This window comes from Akebia trifoliata, chromosome 1 (assembly GCF_017979445.1).
Source record: "Akebia trifoliata isolate Shusen 1 chromosome 1, ASM1797944v1, whole genome shotgun sequence".
In the NCBI taxonomy this organism is placed as follows: domain Eukaryota; kingdom Viridiplantae; phylum Streptophyta; class Magnoliopsida; order Ranunculales; family Lardizabalaceae; genus Akebia; species Akebia trifoliata.
In genome coordinates, this window is record NC_141375.1 from 28,708,199 (window position 1) to 28,734,534 (window position 26,336).

The following is a 26,336-nucleotide window of genomic DNA, read 5'->3' on the forward strand; positions in this document are numbered from 1 at the left end:
TAACTAGTATGATTTGAATCAGATCTAGATTCACTCGTATCCGACCTGTTTTAAGCCCTAAACAAATACCCACATATCTTGAGGTGTTCTTAATAAAATTTGGTGTGACAATAAAAATTCTCTTTAATTTAGTTTGAGAGAAGTGAAGAGAAGAGAAACTCATTAAGAGAAGGAAAGAGAAGAGAATATAAACTCAATTTCTCTCTATCATGTTTAGATTGAAAAGAGAGAACTTGGGACAACTTTGGAAGTTCACAATATTTTAAAAAGGTTTCTCTCCACTTTTGGATAGAGAAAAAACTCTACTTTTTTTCTCTCCTCTTCTCTCCAATTCTTTTCTCTTCTCTCCCACTTAACAATCCAAACAAGATAAATGGGGAGAAATTCATTTGTTTTCTCTTCTTTTCTCTCCATTTCTCTCAATCCAAACACAGCATAAATTTATAGGTGGTACCATACCCTCCACGTATCGGTCAATATTTGAGACACCCCTCCCTAGATGACATGCCTGCTTTGACGTGAGTCTACTCCAATAGACTTAAATACCTCATCTTTAACTTGTACCAGGAACCCTCTTATTATTCTCCTTAAAATCAGTTGTCTTCATGAATTATATTTAATCCATTCAATCTTATCCTCAATCCATCGTTTTCAAGTCTTACAAAGCCTCGCCGGGCTTAAATAGATTACAAAATTAGCAATCCAACACCAAAACCCTCTACAGATCTCATTGAAAAAGTTATATATGACTCCACTTTGGCATGTTTATTTAGGTTTGTTAAATGGACTCGAGATGTGAAATGAAAACATTGATGCCAATAAAAGGAGCCACAGAAAAATCTCCTGAAAATGCAGAGAAATGGAACATTAAGCATACAGGAAAATAATAAGAGGGGATATTTAGACAAAATTGATTAAATATTAAATGTGGTACATTTTAAATCCAAAATGCCCTTGAGATCATTTGATCCCTTAATAAAAGAAAAAAAATGCACGATGCACCTTTCATTTCTTCTTCCCCTTCTTCACCTTCTTCCCCTTTATAGGTTTGGAATTACAGTAAGTCTTATTACATGCGTTGATGATGCAAAGTACATGGGGGTCATCTTTCGGTATTTCCTTCAGCAATTTTTTCGCGCCTTTATTGTCTCCTGAAGCCAAACGGACTTGATACATCCTGCAAAAGCATTCAAAGAATCCAAATCAGCGAGAGAGGGAGAAAAAATTGTTTCGTGCATCCCGTTGCAAAATAAGGGAAATATTACAAGCATTGTCAATTATGAGATAAAATCTAGCAAAGCCTTGTTCACTTCTGTGAAATTTTTACCAGATTTATCAAGAAGCCTTGTAGTTGATCACAATTCATCAAGCCTAAATATATAAGCTCCATGTAGAGTTCTGTGGCTTTGCTGAGTTTTAAATAAACTGAAAAAACAATACATAAAACCAACCATAGAAAACATTCACTAACCTTAAGTAAGTAAGTACATTGAAGGGAAGGCCAGCTTTCTGATATTCTTCAGAAATTGACGAAGCACGAAGCGAATCCTTGGCAGTTATACAAGCATTGAGGAGAAAATCTAGACTAGTCCGGGAAGGACGAAGCTTGAGCTCATCCTTTATAGCTTGAAGCACATCCAATCCAAACTCTAAAGAAATGGGTTCCGTCTCCGAAATTTGGCAAAATACCTATCCACAATGGTAGAAAGGAAACCACAAATCAATTATAAAGCCTTGTGCAATTAAATGTACATATGCTAAGAAATCTTAAATGAATAAATCTAACAAAAATACAATTAATAATACTACTAAATAAAACCTGAGTCAAAATGGTTTTCCAAACCACTTTTCGAGAGAACATCACCAGATGACATCTCTCTCCCCTTTTTGAGAAGAGTCGTGCTGGAGTAACATTGAAATTGACATCGTCTCACACATTGGTATGCACAGAACCATAGATGCTTTCACCTGTATCTTGATGAAAAGCATCTTTGGTTCTGTACATACATCCACATTAGCAATGTGTGAAACGATGTCAATTTCAATGTTACTTCTTCATTTTCCTTTTGATAATTGTACTACATGTCTCCTTCAAACCTATGATCGAGACTAACTAGATGAGATCACCAGAATCCAGAACTGATCAGCTTCTCTTGAAGTTCTTGATAATATGGTGCTCTGAGGGTGGCTAATGGTGATGCTAGACCACAGGCCTGAAAATTGGGAAAGCCCAAAGGTAGATGTCCACATTGGGCCTTGAGTGAAGCCCACTAGAAAAGTACGTACATTTGGTCAGGAAATTTTTTCTGTCCAAAAGGTTAAATTTTTCTAGTTATTAACATTAGATTATAGGTTACCATCATCTGAGACTCATACAAATAATGAAAGAAATAACAGCATCAATATTTGACAATACCAATGATAATAGAAAAGTATATAAAGTGTAATATCCAATCTTTTCTACATCCATGATCATAGCTGACAGCAAAAAATTGTTGCTTAATAGAATTTCTCATTGATAGAACAAGGAATAGAAAAGCATGTAAAGTGCCACAGAGAGAGAGATCATAACCTGATCAAAAACGGCATATATAGACATCTCATCTTTGTACTTGAGTTGTTTGAGTAAGTCAATAGCATAACTAAATAGAAGAAAGAATAGACGTAAGGGAAATGGAAAAATGTAAAAGAAAGGTTACAAGAAACAAAATAATATGCATCGGGAACCTTAGATGTCTGTGTCTAATACAATATAAAACAACTCTTCTACAGCCATCAAACCAAAAGTCATGCTCATTCAGCTCCCCAAGTAGCTGAAGCAATCTATCAAGTTCTCCTTCAGATTGAAGGTGCTCCTGTGGGGCAAAAACCAGGAAAGCCAAAAAAATAAGATGTCACAGTGTGCCCACCAAACAATACAATAAGAATTCATGAGAAACAAAAGCTCACGATGAGGCTTATAATGGCCTTGGGCTCCAGATGGCCTCCAGTTTTCTTGATTCCTTCATGTACTTCAAGTGCATCTGACATTTGCCCACATGATGCTAGTGCTGATACAAGTGAGCTCTTAATCTCATTTATGTTCTTTACTACAATCCCTTGGTCCAAGACCACCTATAATAAATAACAATTACTTTAACATCTTCATAGATAATGCCATAAAATCAACCAAAAGCTGCCATACAAGGCAACAAGCCCAAATCATATGAAAGGAAAAGCTTAGTTTCCTGCATTTTTTGCAAGGCCATGCTTGCAGGCGGTTTCAGCTGAGATAGGAACGAAATACCAACCCTGAAACATTGAATATTTCGGATTGTCTCAAAATGTCTTCGAATGTTTCGGTTAAGACCATCTCGGTTTTTGTCCGGACGAAAACTTTTCCTCAAGATGAGATTCTAATCCTTGCCTAAAATGAAGTCTGCACATTCCTATATTTCTACCATAATGAAAAATAACCTACAAGTTCAATAAACATGATCCGAACATAGAATCATCCTCACTTTAGTATCTTCATAGATAATAACATAGAATCATCATCACAAATGATCTATATTTATACCCTGGTAACTGAACATTTTATACCAGATCAAAATATATTTACTTGTTGCTTAGTGTGGGAAAAAAAGTAACTAAGTCATTTCACACAACCATTATTTAATTGACCTATAATTGTCTTCATTAAAGAGTTTCTTCTCTTACGGGAATTTTCATGTACTACAGGCCCATAAATAAATTGCATTGATAAATAATTCTTTACAATATAACTTTCAAGTACTCCAAGGGTAAGTACCAGGAATAAATATACCTGTTTTGCCTTCTCAAACTGCCCACAATTTACATATGCATTTATAAGTGCCATATAAACATGCTTGGTAGCTTGAACTCCAGAACATTGCAATTCTTCATGATACTGCAAGAGTTGAACAATCAAAATTTCTCAGTATGGTGCCTACATCATTCAATGCTTTGTGAGATTTTTACTAATAAAAAATATCTGTCAGAAGGGAAAAAAAGCACTATCAGTGCAAGGAATTGCCTAACCATTGAGCCTTCTCTATGTGATGTGTGTATGTGCATAGTAACCAAGTTCAGATTCAGCATCATTTGGTGGAGGGATAAATTTGGATAAATCCGAGAAAATTTCATAACAAAATGGAGAAAATTTCGGGGATAATACAGATGATGTTTTTAGGGTTTCTCCCCAAAATCCCGTCAACTTCAACCTCCATCAAAACCCTATCTTGATCTTGATATTTGAAGGTTGAAGAAGATAGAATCTGGAGGTTAAAGAGTGGTGGTAACAATGGGGTGGGGAGGTGATTAATCGGTGGGTCCTTTATTCGAAGAATACCCAAATTGTTAAACCTTTAGACCACTCATTTCCACACTATTATACCTTTAGAAGTAGAAGCTAAAGTCAACTATGTTACACCAACATTAGATGAGAAACTGCGACAAATATATAAAAATAAGAGGATAAACATTACCAACATAGAAATTCTGAATTGAAAAAAAAAATGGGTTGTACATAAAAAATTCATCCCAAATTGAAGTCTATTGACAACATACCTTAATAATATCCTCTTCACAGTCACAGTTGCATATTAAACAGCTGAAAGTCTGAGAATCTGGTTTTACATCTGCACGCTTCATTTGGTTGAGAACCATCAACGCCCCACTGACATTTTTCTGGAAAAAATATGATCAAAAGGCCAACCGATTAAAACAGATAATCGGCAATAATAGGGCAATCATAAGCTGATAATATAGCTCTTCCACAGATAAAGGTGAGCAGAATGTTGAACATGAAAAAGGGTCTATTTTCATTATAAATATGGTAGAGTTGCAGTTTTCATTCTAAAATTACAGAATTAACAACATATGGAATGTTTAATAATATGACCATAACATTTAGATTTATATTAGGCCCACTTTTAGATTTATTGAGAGTGCAAAAGAAAAAAATAGTAGAAAAAACTTCTATGGAAGAGAAGATGTGCATGCTTAGTCTTTTTCTAACATTTAGTAGGCTGAAGCACGTAGCCCATTGTATCAAAGGTTATCTTTGTACCTCTAAAGCCCTAATAGTTAAATGTTAAAATTAAAAAAAAATTTAAAAAAAAAAAAAAGGATCCCACTAACCTTGAAAGGGATTTATTTAACTAGCAATGGTAATTCTCTCTCCAGATTATTTTCTAGATTGTTTGTCTTACAAAACCAATATATAAAATACAACCATCATTGTACCAGGAAAGATGTGATTTTTGGGAAAAGCATTACAGAAAAATCTTGATGGATTAGTAAAAGGGGCACAAGGGTAAGAATAAGGCAAAATGGAAATTGCATGGATATTTGGAGTGGTAGAGGGATCGATGGTAGAGATTAGAGAGTCTTAGAATTCAAAGATCCATAATTAATGAAAAGAAAAAAAAGATAAATATCAAATCAGATTCAAAATACCTATTTTACAGAAAGCGCTACCAAGATGAAACAGATAAGAAGCTGAAATCATTAGGAAAACATTTTTATTGTGAAAGCTATTGCCAAAACCTATAAAAATCAGGTCAAACAGGTATTTAGAACTCCAAAAAAAAGATCTTTGAAACCAATTAAAAGTAAAAGACATGGAAAAATTCAATTAATAAAACATCTAAAGCTGTAAGAAGATGAAAATGGAAGCAATAAAATAGGAAAACTGAAACCACATTCAAATTAAATTTTGGATGATGAAATCTACTCCCAAAACATCAAAAGGTAGAGTGAAGATTCAAGCTCAAACAATCAAAAAATAAAATCAAACCCATTTTAAAAGCTATTTTTAAGATAAATCTACTTTTGAAATCTCTAGCAAGTGTATAAATATGAAGATGAGAACACAGAAGGCCAAAAAAAATTAAAAAATCAAGGATGAAACTGTTTGTAAACATCTAAACATCTAAAAATCATAGAAAAATGAAACTTCAAATAGAAAAACTAGTACTTTCAAAAGTAGATCTCATTGGATAAAATTACAACTAATGCATACTTTTAAAATGAACTTATGATGAAAATATGACTAAAACCTGATTGAAAACAACATTCAAAGGCAGGGGAAGCTCAAGTGACCCTGTTTGAGACTATCAAAGAATATCCCAATTTTAAAAATAGTGTTTTGGATGAATATCTGTGAGAAAAATGAGATAATTGTGGCAGACGAGACAAAGATGGAGTGGTTTAGAGAGAGAAATGGGATTCATTTTCTCCGTTTTTGGCGATTCAAAAACACGTAAGGGACCTGCTTTTTCAATTTATATTCAAGTAGTAGTAAGCCTAGGACAAACACTAAAAAGGTGAATTAGCAAATCCAACCCTAGGGTCGTGTAGTGTGTCTAACAAAAACGACCTCTATGAGTGATTTATTAGGATAGGAGACTTCAGAGAAACGTAACAACAAGAGCATCTCAAAAAATTGCACATCACTTACCTCTCTAAAATATCCGGCCATTATAGCGTTGTACATGTTTGCCGTGGGCATCAAATCCATTTTTTTCAGATCTATTAGCATTTTGTATGCACCTTCAAACTGCAATGGAAAAATAAATAAAGAACATGTATAACAGGAATATTACAATCTCAAACGATTTGATATAACAATAATCAAAATAGCATATTCATTTAGCTCAACTATAATCATACGTATCATGCATGCCCTTGGCCCAAATAACTTCAAGAAAAAAATAAGAACTAAGCATTCTAGATGGAAAACAGAAGTCCACGATTTGCATCACAGTGGTAAGTATGTCGAAACTTACATCCTTCATTCTCACGCACAAATTTATCATGCTCCTGAAGGTCTCCCCATTTGGCTTCAAGTTATGGCGACATATCACAGAATAGATTGGGTGAAGCTTAGGATGAAAAAAGCAGAAGTAAAATCAGAAAATTAGTATGTTACCAAGTTTCACAGGAATAAAATAAAAATAAAAAGCCCATTGCATAGGGCTTAGTATTGGAATGTGCCACGAAATATATACAAAACAAAGTTTCCCTGCACATTATCAATCCATTGGAACAAACAGCCTATTTTTCAAGATCATGAACCGTGTAGATATGGAAAAGAATACAAGTGAGCAAATCTTTGGTATAACTAAAATGCAACAATGATTGAATTCAAACCCAAACAGAACATGGCCAAAAACGTAATCAGAAGCTAGACATAATGACAGATTACAAATTGCAACTTGTTAAAAATTATATCACACTAGAAATGTTTAAAACTCAACTAAACCCACTAGACCTGGTATTACACGAGTGAATCTTTGCCAATTCATGCATAAACCAAAATGACCATATGCAAACAAAATAGTGAATGTATGAGTCCATATACAAAGATTTCAAAGAGAATCCATCATACCCAACCCTCCCCATTCTCAAGATTCATCTGTTTTTTTAATGGGTAAGCTGGACTTGAACCCACAACCTCAAAGTTGCTTTGCATGTGTCAAACCAGCTGAGCTATGGATCTAAGCCCCTCAAGATTCATCTTTGTTGCTCAATAATAGAGGCTGCTTGCTAGAAAAATACAAAACAGGTGCAAACAGGTCTTATGCATGAAATTAATCGTATGAAGAGGATAGGAAAACCTAATGCACCACCTAAGAAATAAATTTAAATGAACAAAATGATTTATGTTGCTACTCACGCCTGGGTTCAATGCCTTCACTCATTAATTACTAACCATTAACCCGCTTTCTTCTCGGGCACGCGGGGGGGGGGGGGGGGGGGGGGGGGCAAGTGCCCCCATTACAAGTGGGGCTGCATTGATCTACTACATGGGGAAAGAAATGCCTTGATGGTATTTAACCTAGGAGAGCTTATAATATTTGATTAAGGACTGGAAGAAAAAACCAAACAGGGAAATAAACTGAATTCTTTACAGTACAATAACCGAAATTGCCACCATCAACAAATGCACATGAGGCGCATGCCTCTAAAAACAAGAGTTTAAAAAGGGTTTTAAAACTATGAGGCTTACAGCTTTTTCAAAGACTCAATATATGAGATGTAAATCCAATTGATATGTGATGTGCCAGAAAATGTTAACACGATAACCATAAGCTAGAATCATGTGAAGAACAGTAAATTAGATTTAGAAGGAATTAAACATACTAAATCAAGCTCACAGTTCTCCTCAATTGCATGTAAAATGGGGTTGAAAATTTCAATAGATGGAGCCAAACCCATTTGACACATTTGATTAACTATATCAAGGGCTTCATGAACCTGCAAAAGAATCGAGGGGGACAAGCTCAAAGTTAACTTAGTTAGAGAATATGAGGAAATAGAACAAATGATAGAACCCCGAAACTTTACAAGATAAGACACATGATACAACTAAATCTTTACAAGATAAGTTTCAGTCTTACAGGAGGGGCAAGGTTTGCTGTATAAGAAGTCCTTTTTTTGTGAGTTGGGAGGAGGGGTTTTGTAAGATCGACTTGAACCCAAAAATTCAAACTTCAGTTGGACTATGTCAACCAATTGAATTATGGGTTCAAGCCCTTATAGACTAAGAAGTCCATACTTGGTTTAAAAAGTTAAACCAAAACCCAAAAGAATCCTCGGTCTAAGGTAGATCACTTGGTCTTAAGGAAACGAAAGCACTACCATGTTGCTGTCTTTTCTTCCTTGTCTTGAATAAAATAAAGAATTTATTATAGCTGTTACAAATGTACGAGGAGATGAATGGAAATCATTGAGTTAAAAAGTTACTAAATGGTTGAGAACAAAGGTGCATAGGCTTAATTATCTTCTCTGTACCCAAGAATAGAATTTGTCCGATCAACAAGTACTATGTTCACATCTAAAGATTTCGGCAGTGATGATAGCAGTGTCAACGGTCATTGTGCAATGGTGGTACATGGTGGCAATGCTGGTTGTGTTGGAGTGGAATGGCAGTAATGCAATGATGGTTGTGGTGGCCATGGAGATGATGTGGTAGTAATGGTGGCGGGAGTGACAATGTGGTGGGCAGAGGTGTAGTGGAGGTGGTGGTGGTGATGACGACGTGGACTTATACTGGTAGCAGTAGTGGCAACGTGGTCCCAATGGTAGTACCGGCAGCGGCTGCAGTAGTGGTGGTTGTGGCCAAAGTGATGATGGTTACGGCTGCGGTGATGGTGATAGAAGCAAAGCGTGGTGGCAATGGTAGTGGGGAGGTAGAGAGAGACCAAAGGTGCAAAAATGTGTGCTTTTCCACGTTTGTAAAGATGAAAAGAGGTGTGCCTTTCCACGAAACAAACGCATGAATTTCTTTTGTCTTGAAAATTTGCATTTCCTATCAATAAAAAAAAAATTGTATTTCCTAACACAAACAGAGACTTGTCCTAAGTTGACATTCTAATCACTTCATCGCAGCAAGTTGCACAGGAGACTCACTGCTTATTAGCTTTTTATTTATATAATATGATCCTAGAATATAATTGTAACTGTGACTAGTAAGATAAATAAGAGGCTGTTGCCAAGTCAATTCAATAAAAAAAAAAGTATTTGGGCACCACACAATTGCCATTGCAGTAGGAATTTTCTCATGATTTTTTATGCTGCCAATTATACTACAAATTTTTCAATAAAGCAATTGTTATGCACATTTTGAAAGAGAAGTATGAACGTATTATAAGATTAAAATGAGAATCGTACCAATGTTAAGGAAGTATTCAAACTTATAAATACTTTTAAAAAGTGGTCATACATTTTCACATCATGATCATCATAGAAGAACAGAAAATTGTCATTTCCAACAACTTATAAGGGAAGAGAAACGTCAGGCTAGTAAATTTCATCTCGTCAATAGGATCATACCTCAAATGAATCACAACAGTAGGTAATGAGTTTCTCGTATGATGTGGATGAAGGGGCCACTTCAAGCTTCTCATGCAAGTTTTTGAATTTTACGATGACATCCTCAACCTTCAATGTCCAATATGTGGCATGTGAGGAAAAATAACACGTAGAAATTAGATAGCAAAGTCAGAATGCTTGAAAAACTTTTGTAGTTATAAACATCTTGAATGAGGCAGATACATCATATGACTTCAATTGTTAAAGTTTGAAATCCTATATGAAAGTTCACAAGAAGCTTGTTGTTGTCCAACCTTAGCAACCACAGCAAGGCAAAATTATGAAACAACAAACGTCAACCATGTGATAAAGTTTCTAACATCACAAAAACAAACCCAATCCAGTAAATGTTAACATTATTTTTTCTAGTTGTGAATCTGTAAGTGACAACCACATAGCAGACATTGTATCCATGTTGATGTCCCATCGGCTGATGAAATAGTAAATTAAGCATTAACTTTCTTCTTTAACAATTAGAGATAACATGCTCCAATCTTACTCGCACACACACAGATTGCACAATTCATGTGACTCCTAATTTTTGGCAAAAAAAGCTTACACTGGCATCCAACCTGTTGTAACCGTTCTCTACTGCAGCAACTTTGGTACTTCCATACCAACAATGAACTTAAGAAAATACAAACTGTAGTACATGTAGTCTAGCTGTTTAGATCTTGCTTTTACCTACTTCATAGAGGTTTTCTTCCAATTGAGATTTTGAATGCCATTTTAATGTTTAAGGCTGTGAATCATTGTCAGTTGGTTCATTGCTATGAGATTATGGTCTGGTGATTCATTACTTAATCTAACGTAATATTGAATTGGAATTTTTTTTTTTTTTGTTGATGAACTGGACCAGAATTAACATGTTCATTAGATGGCTTAGGATTACAGCTCAAATTTTCTGTATGGTACAGTATTGATTTTCACCATTTTGGAGAATCAAAACCTATCTTGATTTGATATACTACAACCCATCATTTGCATCCTTCTTGAATATAATATTTCTAGAATGCATTTAAGAAAATTCAACACAAATAGTTAATGCAACAGGTTCAAATGCCAAACAAGAAAAAACTGCAATCAAGATCCATAATAACGCTAAATGAATACATCCTCTTTATCTTAGCAGATGTGCTTCACACAACAATAGGCTCAAGGAAGTTACCAGTATTGTTCATGAGAGGTTCCTCACCACTAAATTTGGTATGCTAATAGCATAGTTATAGATGATATGTGAAATATTTTCTGCTCCAACTTCTGCATTAACCAAGATAACTATATTGTTATACATATACAGCACGCATTTCTAAAGAAAAAATGCATGCTTAGTGTTAGGCATTAGTGCAGTCATCAGATCTTAGCTATGCTCAAGAACTACAATGACAGGATTGGCAATGGTAATCAACTAGAGAGGCCATTGTCTCAGTAGACTGCCATTTCTAATCCTGTCATAGTAGTTCTTGAGCTGACCCACCCTGGGTCTCAAGAACTTGAATTGTGTCAAATCTGATCCCAAAAAAAAAATAAAAAATCAAAGGATTTTGGATTGGATCAAACTGATCCAAAACAACAAGTGAATTTTGGAAGGGGTCAAATCATAACGGACTGGTTTCAGACTTGTCAAATTGGTCTGGATCACTATATGATCAAAAGAATTTGGGGTGGGACCAAAACTGATTTAGTATTGATCCACTCAACTCGATCCATTAACAACCCTAACTTAGACAAAGGGGAAAATAACTTGTTCTCCTAAAGCATATTCAACTAAACATCCTTCCTGAAGAGAAAAATTTGACACTTGTTTCATATTATAGACCCTACATGTAACATCCTACAGTAGCAAACTAGCAATCAATAGCATAGAATGTAAGATGGCAAGCATCAATAAAGGGAACAATACATCCTTTTTGAGCATACATCATTCCTAGAATGACCAAATTAGTATTAACAATAATAATGCACATACCAGTGATTTTGAATGCTAAAATGAACTTCTCCACGATGTTTTCCAATGATAGCCTCCCTAAGGACTTGAAGATACTTAAAACATAGTCCATTGATGAAACTCTAGTAATGTCTACAACCTGTAACAATTGCAAAAGCTCCTTCTTCCTGTCATTTTCGCACAGTGCTAACAAATAACTTTCTGCCAAAGGAATCAATTCTTGTGAGATATCCAATTATGTCTAAGGGAAAGCTATAACACTATATAATTACTCATAAATTGTAAAAGTGGTTCCTAGTCAATATATGCAACATCAAAACTCGTATTCCACAAAAATCATCTAGTGTGATAAATTCCAACTTAAGTAAAACCACAATACAATTTAAATTATAAAATTCATATAAAACAGAAGTATGAAGATTCCACATAGTGCAAAACAGTACCTGCAAGGTTTAATCTGTCCCCATCACAATCAACCCCTACTGAATTGCACAGCTCCTGAACTTTATCGTCATTGCCAACACTAATCCAAAGCAGCATTTCATAATAACCTAATCTTGAAAGTGTACCAGGATTCTTATCACTGATAACACTAGTGAAGAAATGGAATTCTTCTTCCATTCCCATGTCAATTAAATACATGAGGAACAGGCCATATGTTTCTTCTTCTAGTTGGAAACCCTGTTCTTTCATTTCTATAAAGAGTTGAAAAGCCTTGTGAATGTAGTCCAACGAAACGTCTTCATCTTGAGTCATCCTAGCCTTCTCTATGCAAAGTCCTATCAACACATTGTATTCTTTCACACCAGTTTCTCGTCCCAATTTACCAAAGACCTCAAGTGTGGTAATTGTACCCAATCTATCCCCACACATTGTTACTAAACGTTCAAAACGACGAGTCTGGGTCTTTTTGAAAATCCACTTTTGTTTTCTTTCACGTGATATCCCCTTCCGATGCTGTGATATACGGGTTTGAGAAGTATTTGAGAACCATGGTATGTCTAATATTTTCTCCAGGGATTTCTCCTCGTTAGGATCTTCTAAAGCAGGTAAGCTACGTGACCCCAAATCTTTACTTCCACTACCTGAGAATGAAAGAATATGAGCCAATATAGATTTATTTTCGTTTTTGCTAGATATAAGTATAAAAAGGTGAAAATTAAGCACTTGAAGCTGATGTTCAGCCACACAAGCACATCTTTTTGTAATAAGAAGGTGAAAGGTAACATGGGCTATCACTGTAAATTTATTGTGTTGTTAAGATACAGTTATCTCATGAGAGTCCGATTTATAAGGAGGAACACTCCTCGTAACATGATACAGAGTTTTTTGTTTTTGATTCAAGCCCCTTATTTTTCGTTAATATTTTGAGACACCTCCTTGGAGACATCACGTGTCATCTAAGGGAGAGGGTTCCACCAAAATTTGAAGCGGTCTGGCTGCTTCAAAGCTTTTTTGCATCTTACTACATTGTGAATGAAAATGCTGAACGTCCATCAAATATACAACCATGTTGTTTGGTCACAAGAAAGACACCCTTATCAATGCCTCACCCATCTCTACCATATATCGCACGAGTAGCCTATCAACAACAATCCTTTAAATTCAAAATTCAAAATTTTAAAAAAAAATTCAAAATTTAAACTTTGGCATGATTCTTGATGGATTTTTGATATAAAAAAAAACAAAACAAAAGACTAAAGGAAGTCATCCTCATTTAGCCAAGTGGCAGAGGCAAACAAACTGAAACTTGCCAATGGAGGAGAAAGCCATTAGTCATGCAACCTCGGCCTCCATTAATCAAAACCCGTTTTTTTGTCCAAGATTGTAGAGGATATGTGTGAAGTGAGAAATAAACTAATTCGAGACAATGTTAATGTAAGGAAATCGTTTATGATAGAAGAGACATTGTTAATGTAATTTGAGACACTTTTTTTCCAGATAAAGAAGTGCCCAATACTTCAACACATTTAACGGAAAAAACATACCGCATAATAAAGAAGATATTGCCTTCAATAGCTCCTGCTCCGAACCCTCTACATGGAAATAAAAAAAGATGAAAACCTGAAATCAACTATTATCGAATCTGTGATAAAAAATAAAAAAATAAAACATAATAAAAACAAACAAGTACCAGTTAATTACCTGGACGATGCAACGAGATCTGCGACGTCGAACTCTCTATTGTCGATTTGCTTGCGATTCTCGAAGTGGATTTCTTCGAGTGAGATGCAGCTTTGGATGAAACCCTAGATGATTTAAGGAAAGATTGTGAGGTGGGAATGTTGTGGTGCGAGGAGTCGAGTGGGGGGACGAGTTCTTTTAGGGTTTTTATATCCACTTTTGTTGATTTCGAAGCTGAGTTTTTGGAGGTATTTTTTGCAACCGAAAGCAAGATAGAACTCAGTTGTTTGTTATTAGATCCGCGCATTTGATTTTCAGGTCGTTTCAGCTGTTTGAGGATTGAAGAGTGGAGAGACAAAAAACAGCTCTCTTTCCCTCTATGTTTGTAGCTTTGATGGATCAAATGGCTCGTTCCCGCTAACCACTATAACTTGAGAGTTGAGAAGCTCATAACGGAAGCAACCACTCGGTTGGGAAATCAAAAAGAGCTGAGCCGAAGCCGTTCTATAATGAAAGGGACAATTAGTTGTTGCACCTTTGGGAATTGGGAGGGACTTGTTTCTAAAATCCACCCCCACTTTTTGGCGGTATATTGATAATCCAATCATTGGATGGAAAAAAAAAATTTACGATTAAATGTTTTTAGTAGACAATCTTTGTTTCAAAGACCTGTCTCTAATTTAATCTTTAAAATTTTAAAATATTATTTAAATTATATTAAATAATTTATTTTATAAACAATATATTTGTGAATTAAAGATTATATTAATTTTATAAAATTAAGATTGAAATATATGAAGGATATAATTGATATCAAATTTAAATATAATAGGAATTATATCAAAATGAATATTTTTTAGGGGGGAATTGGTAAGTTTTTTATTAATGAGTTTAGTAACTCAATGCTAGTAGAATTTGAACTCAAGTCTTTGATATCATCACTTAATGACTTTACCAATTAAACTTGTTGATATCTGTAAAATAAATGATGTTAAATGTAGTTGAAATACTCGAGTGGATCCTCAAATTAGGGTATTTAGAATAGAAAACTTTTTAGAACACCTTTGAAGCATAAATTTCATCTTACTCTTAATGCCTCTTTCCCTCCCACGTACTGCATCGAGTAGATTCCCTATGATGAAACAAAGATGTATGGAATTCATTTAACATCATTGGTCTTAAGAGCCTAGGCGATCCTCTTCACCCACATGCACCAAATAATTTCTGTGATAAATCCTAAAGGGTGGGTAACCACTAAGGGGGAATTGGAACTCTCTTTCTCTCTCTCCCCTTCCCCACCCACAACTCATAATCTCTCTTGCCCTCAGCCCATAGCTTACAAAAACTTCCCCACAAAATCCCTAAAAAATTGGAATTGCAATAATCAAATGTATCCTCAGGCATGTGATGTGTATTTTAATTTATAGGATTTTGTTAACGTGAGTCTTGAGCAGGGGCATATTTATAGTGGGGGCTATGGGGGCACTTGTCCCCATAAGAGTTTTCAAATTGTATGGATTAATATGCTATTACAATAGATTTTAGTTGTAGATAAAGAAATCAATCACTATTGCTCTTACAAATTACTTTTTTTTTTTTTCACTCTTAATGGTGTCCCCACAACTATTTTTTGTCACTTTTAATTGTCCTTACACAATTTTTTCTACTCTTGGTTACTCTCATATTAGCAAAATCCTGACCCCACCCTTGGTCATGAGGGTATGTGTTAAAGTACAATAAATAGGCTTCAAAAATTAAATTTTGTACTAAAAATTTCCTTAAAATTTTTATATTTTATCAAAACACTTTCGTGTTATAATTTTCAAAGTGTATTTATTGCACTTCAAAGTGGGACTCCTATAATGAACATTTGTGTGTTTCACATCTACTTCTAATCTCAAAGTGTATTTATTGCACTTCAAAGTGGGACTCCTATAATGAACATTTGTGTGTTTCACATCTACTTCTAATCTCTCTCTTTGGGAGCGAAGAAGAGTCAATATAAATCAAGGTCTTAACACCATTCTCGTAGTTAGACATGTGGCATTTTTAATTTGTTTCATATCCTTATATTTTTGTAAAATTTAAAATATATCCTTAAAAATGTCACAAGTGATCCAATGGAGAGGTTTGCTTCAAAATTTTGAACTAAGACACGGACAGATTCAAAAATATTAATTTTGTGGACCATCCCATTCATCCTTGATCATGTTTGGAGGGTTGGTGGACTTGAAAATAACAAATCCAATTTAAGTTCGAGTGAAATTATATTCCTGATCCTATCCTACCTAGTTGTTCAAGACGTTGACTCTTAAAGTACAGTCAAATACAGTGACACGAATGTATTAAAGGAAAATGTTTGGATGTCCAAATAGTTTAACTAATTAAATAAGGGGGTACATAAAAAAAACCAAAAAACATTTTCTTAGTTCTTCAACCATTGAAACATCGAGAAGCACGTAACAGAGACAGAGAGAACTATGGATGGAGTAAAGGATCCATGATTCGCTTGTCTCGCCCAGTGAACCTTCTCAACTCGCTCGACTCGAACCGATTTACTGTATTATTTACTCGTCCGGATCTGACTCCCAATTCAAGATATTTCGCCGGAATTTCTCCCATCTCACGCCAACGTAACTCTTAATCAATCAACCATCGATCCAATAATTGCTGGAAAATCCAACAATTCACTACGGAAATGGAAACCGACGGAAAATCTTTGCCGAAACCTGACACCTTCGTCCCAGAGGACTTTGTCCACGTTCACAATTCCAACTCACCAGAGATCCCCATCGATAAACCGGAACAAAACTCCGCCTCTGAAACATCACAAAACCCTAACCCTAGATTTGAAGGTTTTGTCGAAAAAGTTGATACTGATGGTTTTCCTAGCGATAATATCTCTGCAACTTATGAAACTGAAGGTTTTAAAGCTGCATCAATGGAGGCAGAAGGGAAGAAGGTTGTTCCAGAAGAGCTAGCGAAGAGTGTCGTCTTCTTGGAGTGCGAATCGTACGCGGAGGGTGGTTCTTGTGATGTTTACTTAGTTGGAACTGCTCATGTTTCGCAGGTATTTCGATTTATTTATTTTAATTCGAGAATTTTGATTCACAGTGGAAAGTTAGGATATTGGGTTCATCATCTGAACGAGAATTCAACAAAGTTTTGATCTTTTCTAAAAGATTCTAAAAGAAAAACCATTTTAGCATTTAAATTAAGAACCATTTCTAGGTGAAAACGATACCATTTAGGTTATTGGTTCACCACCTGAATGACAATTCCATAAAGTTTCGATTTTTGTTGTTGTTGAAAAAAACTAATTTAGAACCATTTCTTGTTGACAACAAAAAAATTGGGGTGGTTTGATCTTTCAGAAACCAAAAACTACAACAAACCTGCTTCTTTGTTGGTTTCCTTTTAAAATTCTTTAAAAGTTCAACATGATACATTGAGCTTTCATGATCTTCGCCGTTAAACTTTGGAAAATTCAAGATTTATATATTTTTTCTTTCAAGACTGCATGATACAACTGCACATTGGGGTAATGGGTTCAATTACAGCTTTACCAACATAAAAAAGGAGAACAATGTGATAGAGAAGCTATTTGTGGTCCTTATTTCTATTTTTGTGTCTGCAGGAATCCTGCAGAGAAGTTCAAGCTGTCATCAGTTACTTGAAACCACAGGTGCTTCCCTCTTGAAACTCAAAAAACACTTGATTGATGGATGGATCATTTAGCAGGTTAGCTGCCTGTTTCAAAATGTTATACTGTTGAGTTTCATGTTTCCAATTGACAATGCAACTAATATGGATTTCTCAATGATTGTTTGCTGTTGGCAGGTTGTTTTCTTGGAGTTGTGCTCTAGACGAGTGGCTATATTGATCCCTCAAAATTTACAGGCATGGTTATATCTATTGTCTTCCCTATTTTATTGATGTTCACTTATTGACTAAATAAAAAGGCTGGGCAGGTTATAAGTTTTATAGCCAATTTACCTTTATAGGTTGATCAAATGGATGATGGAAATGAAGTTTTCTGCTTATATTTATTAGAGAATTGGAGATCATTATGTTGGGATGTGGTGTGTTAATCATTCGGTATTTCTTTCTCTGTGGAGTGTATTTTCTTCTAGTCAACTTCAACATTTTTTTAGGAGGAAAAAGAGAGGCTCCTAAGATCCCCATCATACTCATGAAATATCTCTGTCATGTCAGTTCAATGATGCAAAACCTGACCCCAAACCCAGAAAGTCTTGTATATCCCTTGCTTATGTGATCAAATCCAGAGGTTCTAGAGAAACCTGGATGACATGAGGATTTTTGGGGTTGCTAAAACCAGCAGGAAACTCGATTCAATCAATAATTGTGTGGTTAAAATCAAAAGAACCATGAAATAACAAAAAATATTTATTTGCTTCTTGTCGTATTTCTTTGACAAGTTTCACTTCTGTGTATGATGCCAATCTAGAAGTTGTTTTTGAGCTTAGCTGAAAAGAATGTCTTTCTTGTTTCAACACCTTTTTATTTCATTTATCAATCACCATGATAGCATGACTACATGTCTTTTGCTGTCATTTCATATGTATATGGTTACAAACTTACAATTATCTTCAGTTGGCTGGTGTTGTATATTAAACCATCATGGATACATATACCAAAAAATTACCTTAATACTTTCTCTGACTGGTTGTTCATATTTCTTATTATAATCTTTTGTATTCCATCTCGGACATATTACTTATATTTCTTGATTATTTTTATTCTGAATTTTCTGCCTTAGATTTTATCTTCATGAAAAAATGTACTAATTTTTAATTCAACAGGTACCAACTATGAGAGAAATGGTAGATATGTGGAGAAAAAAGAATATGAACGCTTTTGGAATTCTTTACAGCTGGTTTCTTGCCAAGGCATGCTCTTTATTGGCTACAACACTTCTATTGTTAATTTTCTCAAAACTCACTAGTTTCATATTTCCCTCTCTTCCGTTCAACTACATAGTTTCTCAATCTATAAGTCCTGTGCTTAACATCTGATCGTTTACATGTCTTCTTGTTAGGTTGCTAATAAGCTTGAGGTTTTACCTGGTTCTGAGTTCCGTGTAGCATTTGAAGAAGCAATGAAGTATGGTGGAAAAGTGATACTGGGTGATCGTCCTGTTCAAGTAAGAAAAACTTTGCCCTTTTTAGTATTTTGGTTTCTGGAGAAAACTATTAAGAGTGCAGTACTGAAGATTACAATACTGATTAGGGCTTGATATAGTGGATAGGGTTCCATATTAATCATGTTTGTACTGTCAACTGGAATAGATTACGTTAAAGAGGACATGGGGAAAAATGACGCTGTGGCACAAGGCAAAATTTCTATTCAGTATACTTTTTCAAGCGGTATTTTTACCAAGCCCCGAGGATCTGAACAAAATGGTAAAGCCCTCATGTCACTGATATATAGTTTTGTCCCTTGGTATCTGTTTCATGTTACTTTTTGGATTAAGACATCCATATTATATTTATGAAATTATTTTATCTGCATTTTGGGATGATTGTAACTTGACTACAACAATTTTCAGCTGAAGGAAATGGATGATGTTGACATGTTAACTCTTGTGATTCAAGAGATGAGCAAGGAATTCCCCACTCTGATGGAGACCCTTCTCAAAGAACGAGATCTGTTAGTATTCTTTTGTTGCCCCCTCCCACGCACACACCCACACACAGATACATACATACATACAATATATATATATATATATATATATATATATATATATATATATAGGGAAATGTTCAGCACCCTAAGTTTTACCACACACTTTAACAAACGTTTTTTGTCCTACATGGGTTAGAAGTTTTGGAATGGGCTGATTTTTGGTGAGGATGATCTCTATGATTAGAAGATCATCCTTCCCAAAAATCAGCCCATTCTGAAATGTTTAGCCCCATGTTTACACGTTGAAAAATCGTGGACCGACCATTTTTTGTAAACCATTTTTGATGAGGTTAGAAGTTTTGGAATGAGCTGATTTTTGGTGAGGATGATCTCCTCACCGTAGAGATCATCCTCACCAAAAATCAGCCCATTCCAAAACTTCTAACCCATGTAAGACAAAACACATTTGTTAAAATGTGTGGTAAAGCTTAGGGTGCTGAACGGGACCCATATATATACATATACATATACATATATATATATATATATATATATATATATATATAGATAGAGAGAGAGAGAGAGAGGGTCGGGTTCCGTAGACAAACTTTTAGGCAAAGTGTTTTGTCCTATATGGGGCTAAAAGTTTCGGAATGGCTTGATTTTTTGTGAGGATGATCTTTATGGTGAGGAAATCATCTCCACAAAAAATCAGCCCATTCTAAACTTTCTAATTCTAGTTATAAGTTAAAGAATCATGGACCGTCAATTTTTTACCGTTAGTTTGTAACCACTTTTCATGAGGTTAGAAGCTTCGGAATTGGTTGGTTTTTGGTGAGGATGATCTCCTCACCATAGAGATCACAAAAAATCAGCCCATTCCGAAACTTTTTAGCATAAGACAAAACTTTGTCTAGAACGTTGTCTACAATTTTGTCTACCGAACGCTGTCCATATATTATATAGGGAAATGTTCAGCACCCTAAGTTTTACCACACACTTTAACAAACGCGTTTTGTCCTACATGGGTTAGAAGTTTTGGAATGGGCTGATTTTTGGTGAGGATGATCTCTATGGTGAGGAGATCATCCTCACCAAAAATCAGCTCATTCCAAAACTTCTAACCCCATCAAAAATGATTTACAAAAAATGGACGGTCCACGATTTTTCAACGTGTAAACATGGGGCTAAACATTTCGGAATGGGCTGATTTTTGGAGGATGATCTTCTAATCATAGAGATCATCCTCCCAAAAAATCAGCCCATTTCAAAACTTCTAACCCATGTAGGACAAAAAACGTTTGTTAAAGTGTGTGGTAAACTTAGGGTGCTGAACATTTCCCATATATATATATATATATATATATATATATATATATATGGGTAGCGATCCATGGCCAACAGTTTGGCAAACATTTTGGCAAACACATTTTTCAAAACATGGGTTAGAGGTCTTGGAATGGGCTGATTTTTGGTGAGGATGATCTCTACGGTGAGGAGATCATCCTCACCAAAAATCAGCTCATTCCAAAACTTCTAACCTCATCAAAATGGTTACAAAAAATGGACGGTTCACGATTTTTCAACTTGTAAAATGGGGCTAGAAGTTTTGGAATGAGCTGATTTTTGGTGAGGATGATCTCCTCACCGTAGAGATCATCCTCACCAAAAATCAGCCCATTCTGAAATGTTTAGCCCCATGTTTACACGTTGAAAAATCGTGGACCGACCATTTTTTGTAAACCATTTTTGATGAGGTTAGAAGTTTTGGAATGAGCTGATTTTTGGTGAGGATGATCTCCTCACCATAGAGATCATCCTCACCAAAAATCAGCCCATCCAAAACTTCTAACCCATGTAAGACAAAACACATTTGTTAAAATGTGTGGTAAAGCTTAGGGTGCTGAACGGGACCCATATATATACATATACATATACATATATATATATATATATATATATATATATATATATAGATAGAGAGAGAGAGAGAGAGGGTCGGGTTCCGTAGACAAACTTTTAGGCAAAGTGTTTTGTCCTATATGGGGCTAAAAGTTTTGGAATGGCCTGATTTTTTGTGAGGATGATCTTTATGGTGAGGAAATCATCTCCACAAAAAATCAGCCCATTCTAAAATTTCTAACCCTAGTTTATAAGTTGAAGAATCGTGGACCGTCAATTTTTTACCGTTAGTTTGTAATCACTTTTCATGAGGTTAGAAGCTTCGGAATTGGTTGATTTTTGGTGAGAATGATCTCCTCACCATAGAGATCACAAAAAATCAGCCCATTCAGAAACTTTTTAGCATAAGACAAAACTTTGTCTAGAACGTTGTCTACAATTTTGTCTACCGAACGCTGTCCATATATATATATAGGGAAATGTTCAGCACCCTAAGTTTTACCACACACTTTAACAAACGCGTTTTGTCCTACATGGGTTAGAAGTTTCGGAATGGGCTGATTTTTGGTGAGGATGATCTCTATGGTGAGGAGATCATCCTCACCAAAAATCAGCTCATTCCAAAACTTCTAACCCCATCAAAAATGATTTACAAAAAATGGACGGTCCACGATTTTTCAACGTGTAAACATGGGGCTAAACATTTCGGAATGGGCTGATTTTTGGGGAGGATGATCTTCTAATCATAGAGATCATCCTCCCAAAAAATCAGCCCATTTCAAAACTTCTAACCCATGTAGGACAAAAAACGTTTGTTAAAGTGTGTGGTAAACTTAGGGTGCTGAACATTTCCCATATATATATATATATATATATATATATATATATATATGGGTAGCGATCCATGGCCAACAGTTTGGCAAACATTTTGGCAAACACATTTTTCAAAACATGGGTTAGAGGTCTTGGAATGGGCTGATTTTTGGTGAGGATGATCTCTACGGTGAGGAGATCATCCTCACCAAAAATCAGCTCATTCCAAAACTTCTAACCTCATCAAAATGGTTTACAAAAAATGGACGGTTCACGATTTTTCAACTTGTAAAATGGGGCTAGAAGTTTTGGAATGAGCTGATTTTTGGTGAGGATGATCTCCTCACCGTAGAGATCATCCTCACCAAAAATCAGCCCATTCCAAGACCTCTAACCCATGTTTTGAAAAAGTGTTTGCCAAAATGTTTGCCAAACTGTTGGCCACGGATAGGGACCCTATATATATATATAGTGATTTTCGTGAAAATGTTTTAGCTTATTGTAAAAAAGATGGCTGCAAGCCTCAATTGAGAACTTTCTGTGTTCTTCTGAAATATCAAATGAAAAATTTTGGTTTTTTCAAAGAGTTTTTTAGTTGAATGATATGACAGACTGTTTCTCCGTCTTCTGAAACCTGAGTGATTTTTATGGAAGAAGTACCTGATAATGTATATAATTTAGGGGCCTTAGGTTTACCCAATTTTTTTTCAGATTAATATGGCTATAGGAATTAATTAAAAACTCAACAAAAGCCAGTAAGCTGCCCTTTTGGTTAGGCCTGCTGGTAAGGGGAGAGATTCCTTCTTGTTCGTTCAGTCTGGTGCTCGTTCCAAAACCCCATCCAGGCGGTACTTCTCAGTCTAGCGCCCCTATCTATGACGGGATCAAAGAAAGAAGAAAACTAACCCAACTCCATTTATATTAAGATCCATCGAAAATGGAATCCTTAAGAGAAATCCTTTAAATTCCGAGATAATTTGGACCGCAGATGCAAGAGAGCTTTCGTGTCGGAGAATGATTTTATGGATCTCCTTCTCCTTGCCTTAAAAAGCCTCCTATTTCTCTCTTTCCAAAGGCATCATAAAATTAAGAAGCGAAATATAAGGAATATATCACAATAAAACAAGGCTGGAAAATACAATCATAATATCACAACATTCAACCATTTGAAGTAACCAACACAAGATCAATACCTAATGTGTATTGAATTCTACTGATGTTTGATCCATAAGTGTGATATAATGAGTTAGTACCATGTTTTCATCTTAATTTTACCATTCCTGGTATATTGAGTTATACCTTTCTACAGTGGTCCTCTAAACTTCTCTAGTTACCTAAATTTTTGCCAAACTTCCCTGATTAGTTTTGTATATCTTTGAAGTTTTTAAAGGCTTTGTTGTTTTTGGCCATAACCTTATAATGGTATGTGCCCCCTGATGACGAAAGGTTATGAAGGATTTTTTGTTCTGATCTTCTTTGGCAAGCTTGGTCATGGAATTTTTTCTTTTTTTTTAAATCTTGAATAGTACTGAATTTTACAATATTACAAGAGGGTTTCAATTGCCACGCCAACTTTTTCTACCACCACCCCAAATGTGTGCTAATTCGTTGGTGATTTACATTATTACATATTTGTTGTGGTGTTAGCAAAAGTTGGTGTGGTAATAAAAGATCTCTTATTACAAGCTGGTCCAATTATAGACATACTTTAAAAATATATATATTTATATCCTAATGATTCAGTTAAGTGTGTTATAAACCAGATTTAATTCACCCAGAGCCATGACAAATGCACCACTAAACTTTTCAAAAAAGGAAAAAAAAAAAAAAAACATACACCACTACCACCACCACAAACATGTACTCGTGCATTCAAATGTACATGTACATGTATATGTCAGCCTAGATACATGTGTTGTTGGGAAATTTGTTTCAATTAACTGAAAATATGGTAACCTACTTTTATCTAGGGAACCTGAGAGGTGTAATTGTGTAAAGAGAGCCACCAAATTGCTAACCAAAGAAACGTCTGTTAATGCTAGATCAGTTTTGATATTAATTTGTTACTCTGTTATAGTTTGTATCACCTATCTGTCTCATATCCCACAGGATCTTTGTTTCCCATTATTATTATTATTATTTTTTTAAATAAAAAATTATTTGTTTGTTTCTAAAACTTTGGAGTATATTTAGGTACATGTCTTCCACTTTATTAAGAGTGGCCAGTGAACATACTTCAGTTGTTGCTGTTGTTGGGAAGGGACACCTACAAGGAATTAAGAAACACTGGAAGCAGCCCATTGAGGTAATAACCATTTCTTTACCGAGGAGCTCTTAGGTTCTACTTAACTAAACCCCAGAGACAGGATTTTTTTAATAGACGTAATTCGACGACTTCCAAAAATTGAGCCAAAAACACCTTAAGTTTTTGTCCCAGAATAATAAGATATTTCAAGAACAAAAGCCCGTGGACACGTGCCTATTGACTACACATAAAGTCTAGATTGGGTGATCATTAACACCTGTACTATGGTCATATTTTCCCTCTGCCCGAAACATCGTGGCAGATTGAATAGCTGCAATGACTTTCATTTTTTGTTGTAGGATGTTATAGCCTAAGCCACAACAGATATTGCCCTTCTTTTCCGGATATGTGTATCCCTCAAGTGGGATAATTCTAGCAGTGCTTTTGAGTGAAACTCTCTTTCGGTTTCGAATATGTTTAGTTGTTGATGGCTTGATGCTCTGGCATTTTTTCCTCAACGTGTTTTTCAGGTGAAGGATCTTCTGGAAATTCCTGAGAGGAAGTCCGGTGTTTCTGCTGTTAGGATCCTCACAACCCTTGGTGTTGCAGTTGCTGGTGCAGCCATGGTTTATGGTATCTTTCTCAAAGTCAGGAGGTAACTTGTTAAAAGTTGTGCTTTCAAGGGAAAAGCCATCAAATTATTGATGCTTCTTTATCAAATAAAATTATATAGTTTCATATTTACGCAGTTCTTGGTCATTTGGAAAATATGTCGTCCAGCAACAAAGACGTTAAATTTCTTGTAAATGCTGTTGTTTCAATGAGAGAGTGTTTCCCGGCTTTACCATCCTGTTCAAACTCCCAATGCTCTTAGCCTAAAACCCTTAGCATACCCTCATTACTGTATCTGTAGTATACATCTCATACTGGTCTCTACCATCAACTTGTGGCACACCTCACATTGTCATTCAGGTGGTAATGCAAAAAACTGCAAGAAAAAGTAGAACAGGTTCTGAAATTTCTGACGATCGTTGAATGGATTTGTGTACATGATCGGAACAATAATGTTCAAATTGGATTTTTGATGTTGGGTTGTTGTTAGGGCTGATGGATCGGATCAATGTCAATCGAAACCATAATGATAAGAGTTGAAATGGATCCTAATATTAACCTATATGGATTGGAACTTGATCTACTACTGTAATTTGATTACTTTCTGGATCAGGCTCTCTTCATTTTGATCCAGTTCCAATCTGATACTTATTTTAGGTCCTTATCATATCTAAATGAAATCTTAACAAACAATTCGACATAGAATTGATGAGATAAAAGAATTGGGTCGTTGGATCGGATATGGACCTGATTAATTTTTATCGTCCTTTCAGGTCTTAACATTTGGATCCAAATGTGATACGATTAACAATCGAAGCCTAATGGATCTGCATGATCAATCTAGTGACAATTTGATATGATATCTATTTGAATACTAAATCAACAATCCAAATTTCAAGTTAGAGCCTTGGATGAGGCCCAGCTCAGCCAATTAGCAACCCATATAATATTGTGGAATCGAAAGGCCAATCAGTATACCGAGTGCATCAAGTGTTAACCTCATATATTCTCCCTTTCCAAATATGGTAAGAAATTGAGAAGCATGTATATATTCTCCCTTTCCAAATATGGTAAGAAATTAAGAAGCATATAAGAATAATATATTTTAGTAGGTTTAATTTATTTTCTTTCGTACGTATAGCATAAATTTCAACAACAACAAAA

At 35.2% G+C, this 26,336-nt stretch overlaps 2 protein-coding genes across 4 annotated transcripts; one reads left to right on the plus strand and one right to left on the minus strand.

The window, feature by feature from the left end:
- Positions 1-899: 899 nt before the first annotated feature.
- Positions 900-14,475, minus strand: LOC147411497 (Tetratricopeptide repeat (TPR)-like superfamily protein). Its single transcript, XM_086449199.1, has 16 exons — positions 13,973-14,475; positions 13,816-13,863; positions 12,271-12,912; positions 11,849-12,028; positions 11,075-11,139; positions 9,841-9,948; positions 8,149-8,262; positions 6,792-6,887; positions 6,464-6,562; positions 4,570-4,689; positions 3,806-3,910; positions 2,950-3,114; positions 2,728-2,855; positions 2,573-2,642; positions 1,472-1,689; positions 900-1,177 (listed from the first exon to the last, which is right to left on the minus strand). Exons 1-16 carry the CDS (start codon positions 14,256-14,258, stop codon positions 1,006-1,008), a joined length of 2,616 nt encoding a protein of 871 aa, XP_086305325.1. The 5' UTR covers positions 14,259-14,475; the 3' UTR covers positions 900-1,005.
- A 1,916-nt stretch (positions 14,476-16,391) lies between these two features.
- Positions 16,392-26,082, plus strand: LOC147411498 (uncharacterized). 3 transcript variants are annotated; one of them, XM_086449222.1, is made up of 10 exons: positions 16,392-17,021; positions 17,589-17,636; positions 17,792-17,851; positions 18,775-18,861; positions 19,011-19,115; positions 19,261-19,374; positions 19,521-19,621; positions 24,509-24,620; positions 25,091-25,215; positions 25,946-26,082. In XM_086449222.1, the coding sequence occupies exons 1-10, from the start codon at positions 16,650-16,652 to the stop codon at positions 25,950-25,952; spliced, it is 1,131 nt and encodes a 376-aa protein (XP_086305348.1). In that variant the 5' UTR covers positions 16,392-16,649; the 3' UTR covers positions 25,953-26,082. The 3 variants fall into 3 exon arrangements, with proteins under 3 accessions (XP_086305348.1, XP_086305339.1, XP_086305356.1); XM_086449213.1 differs by lacking the exon at positions 25,946-26,082 and adding an exon at positions 25,310-25,410; XM_086449230.1 differs by lacking the exon at positions 25,946-26,082 and having other exon boundaries at positions 16,393-17,021; positions 25,091-25,410.
- The last annotated feature ends 254 nt before the right edge of the window (positions 26,083-26,336 follow it).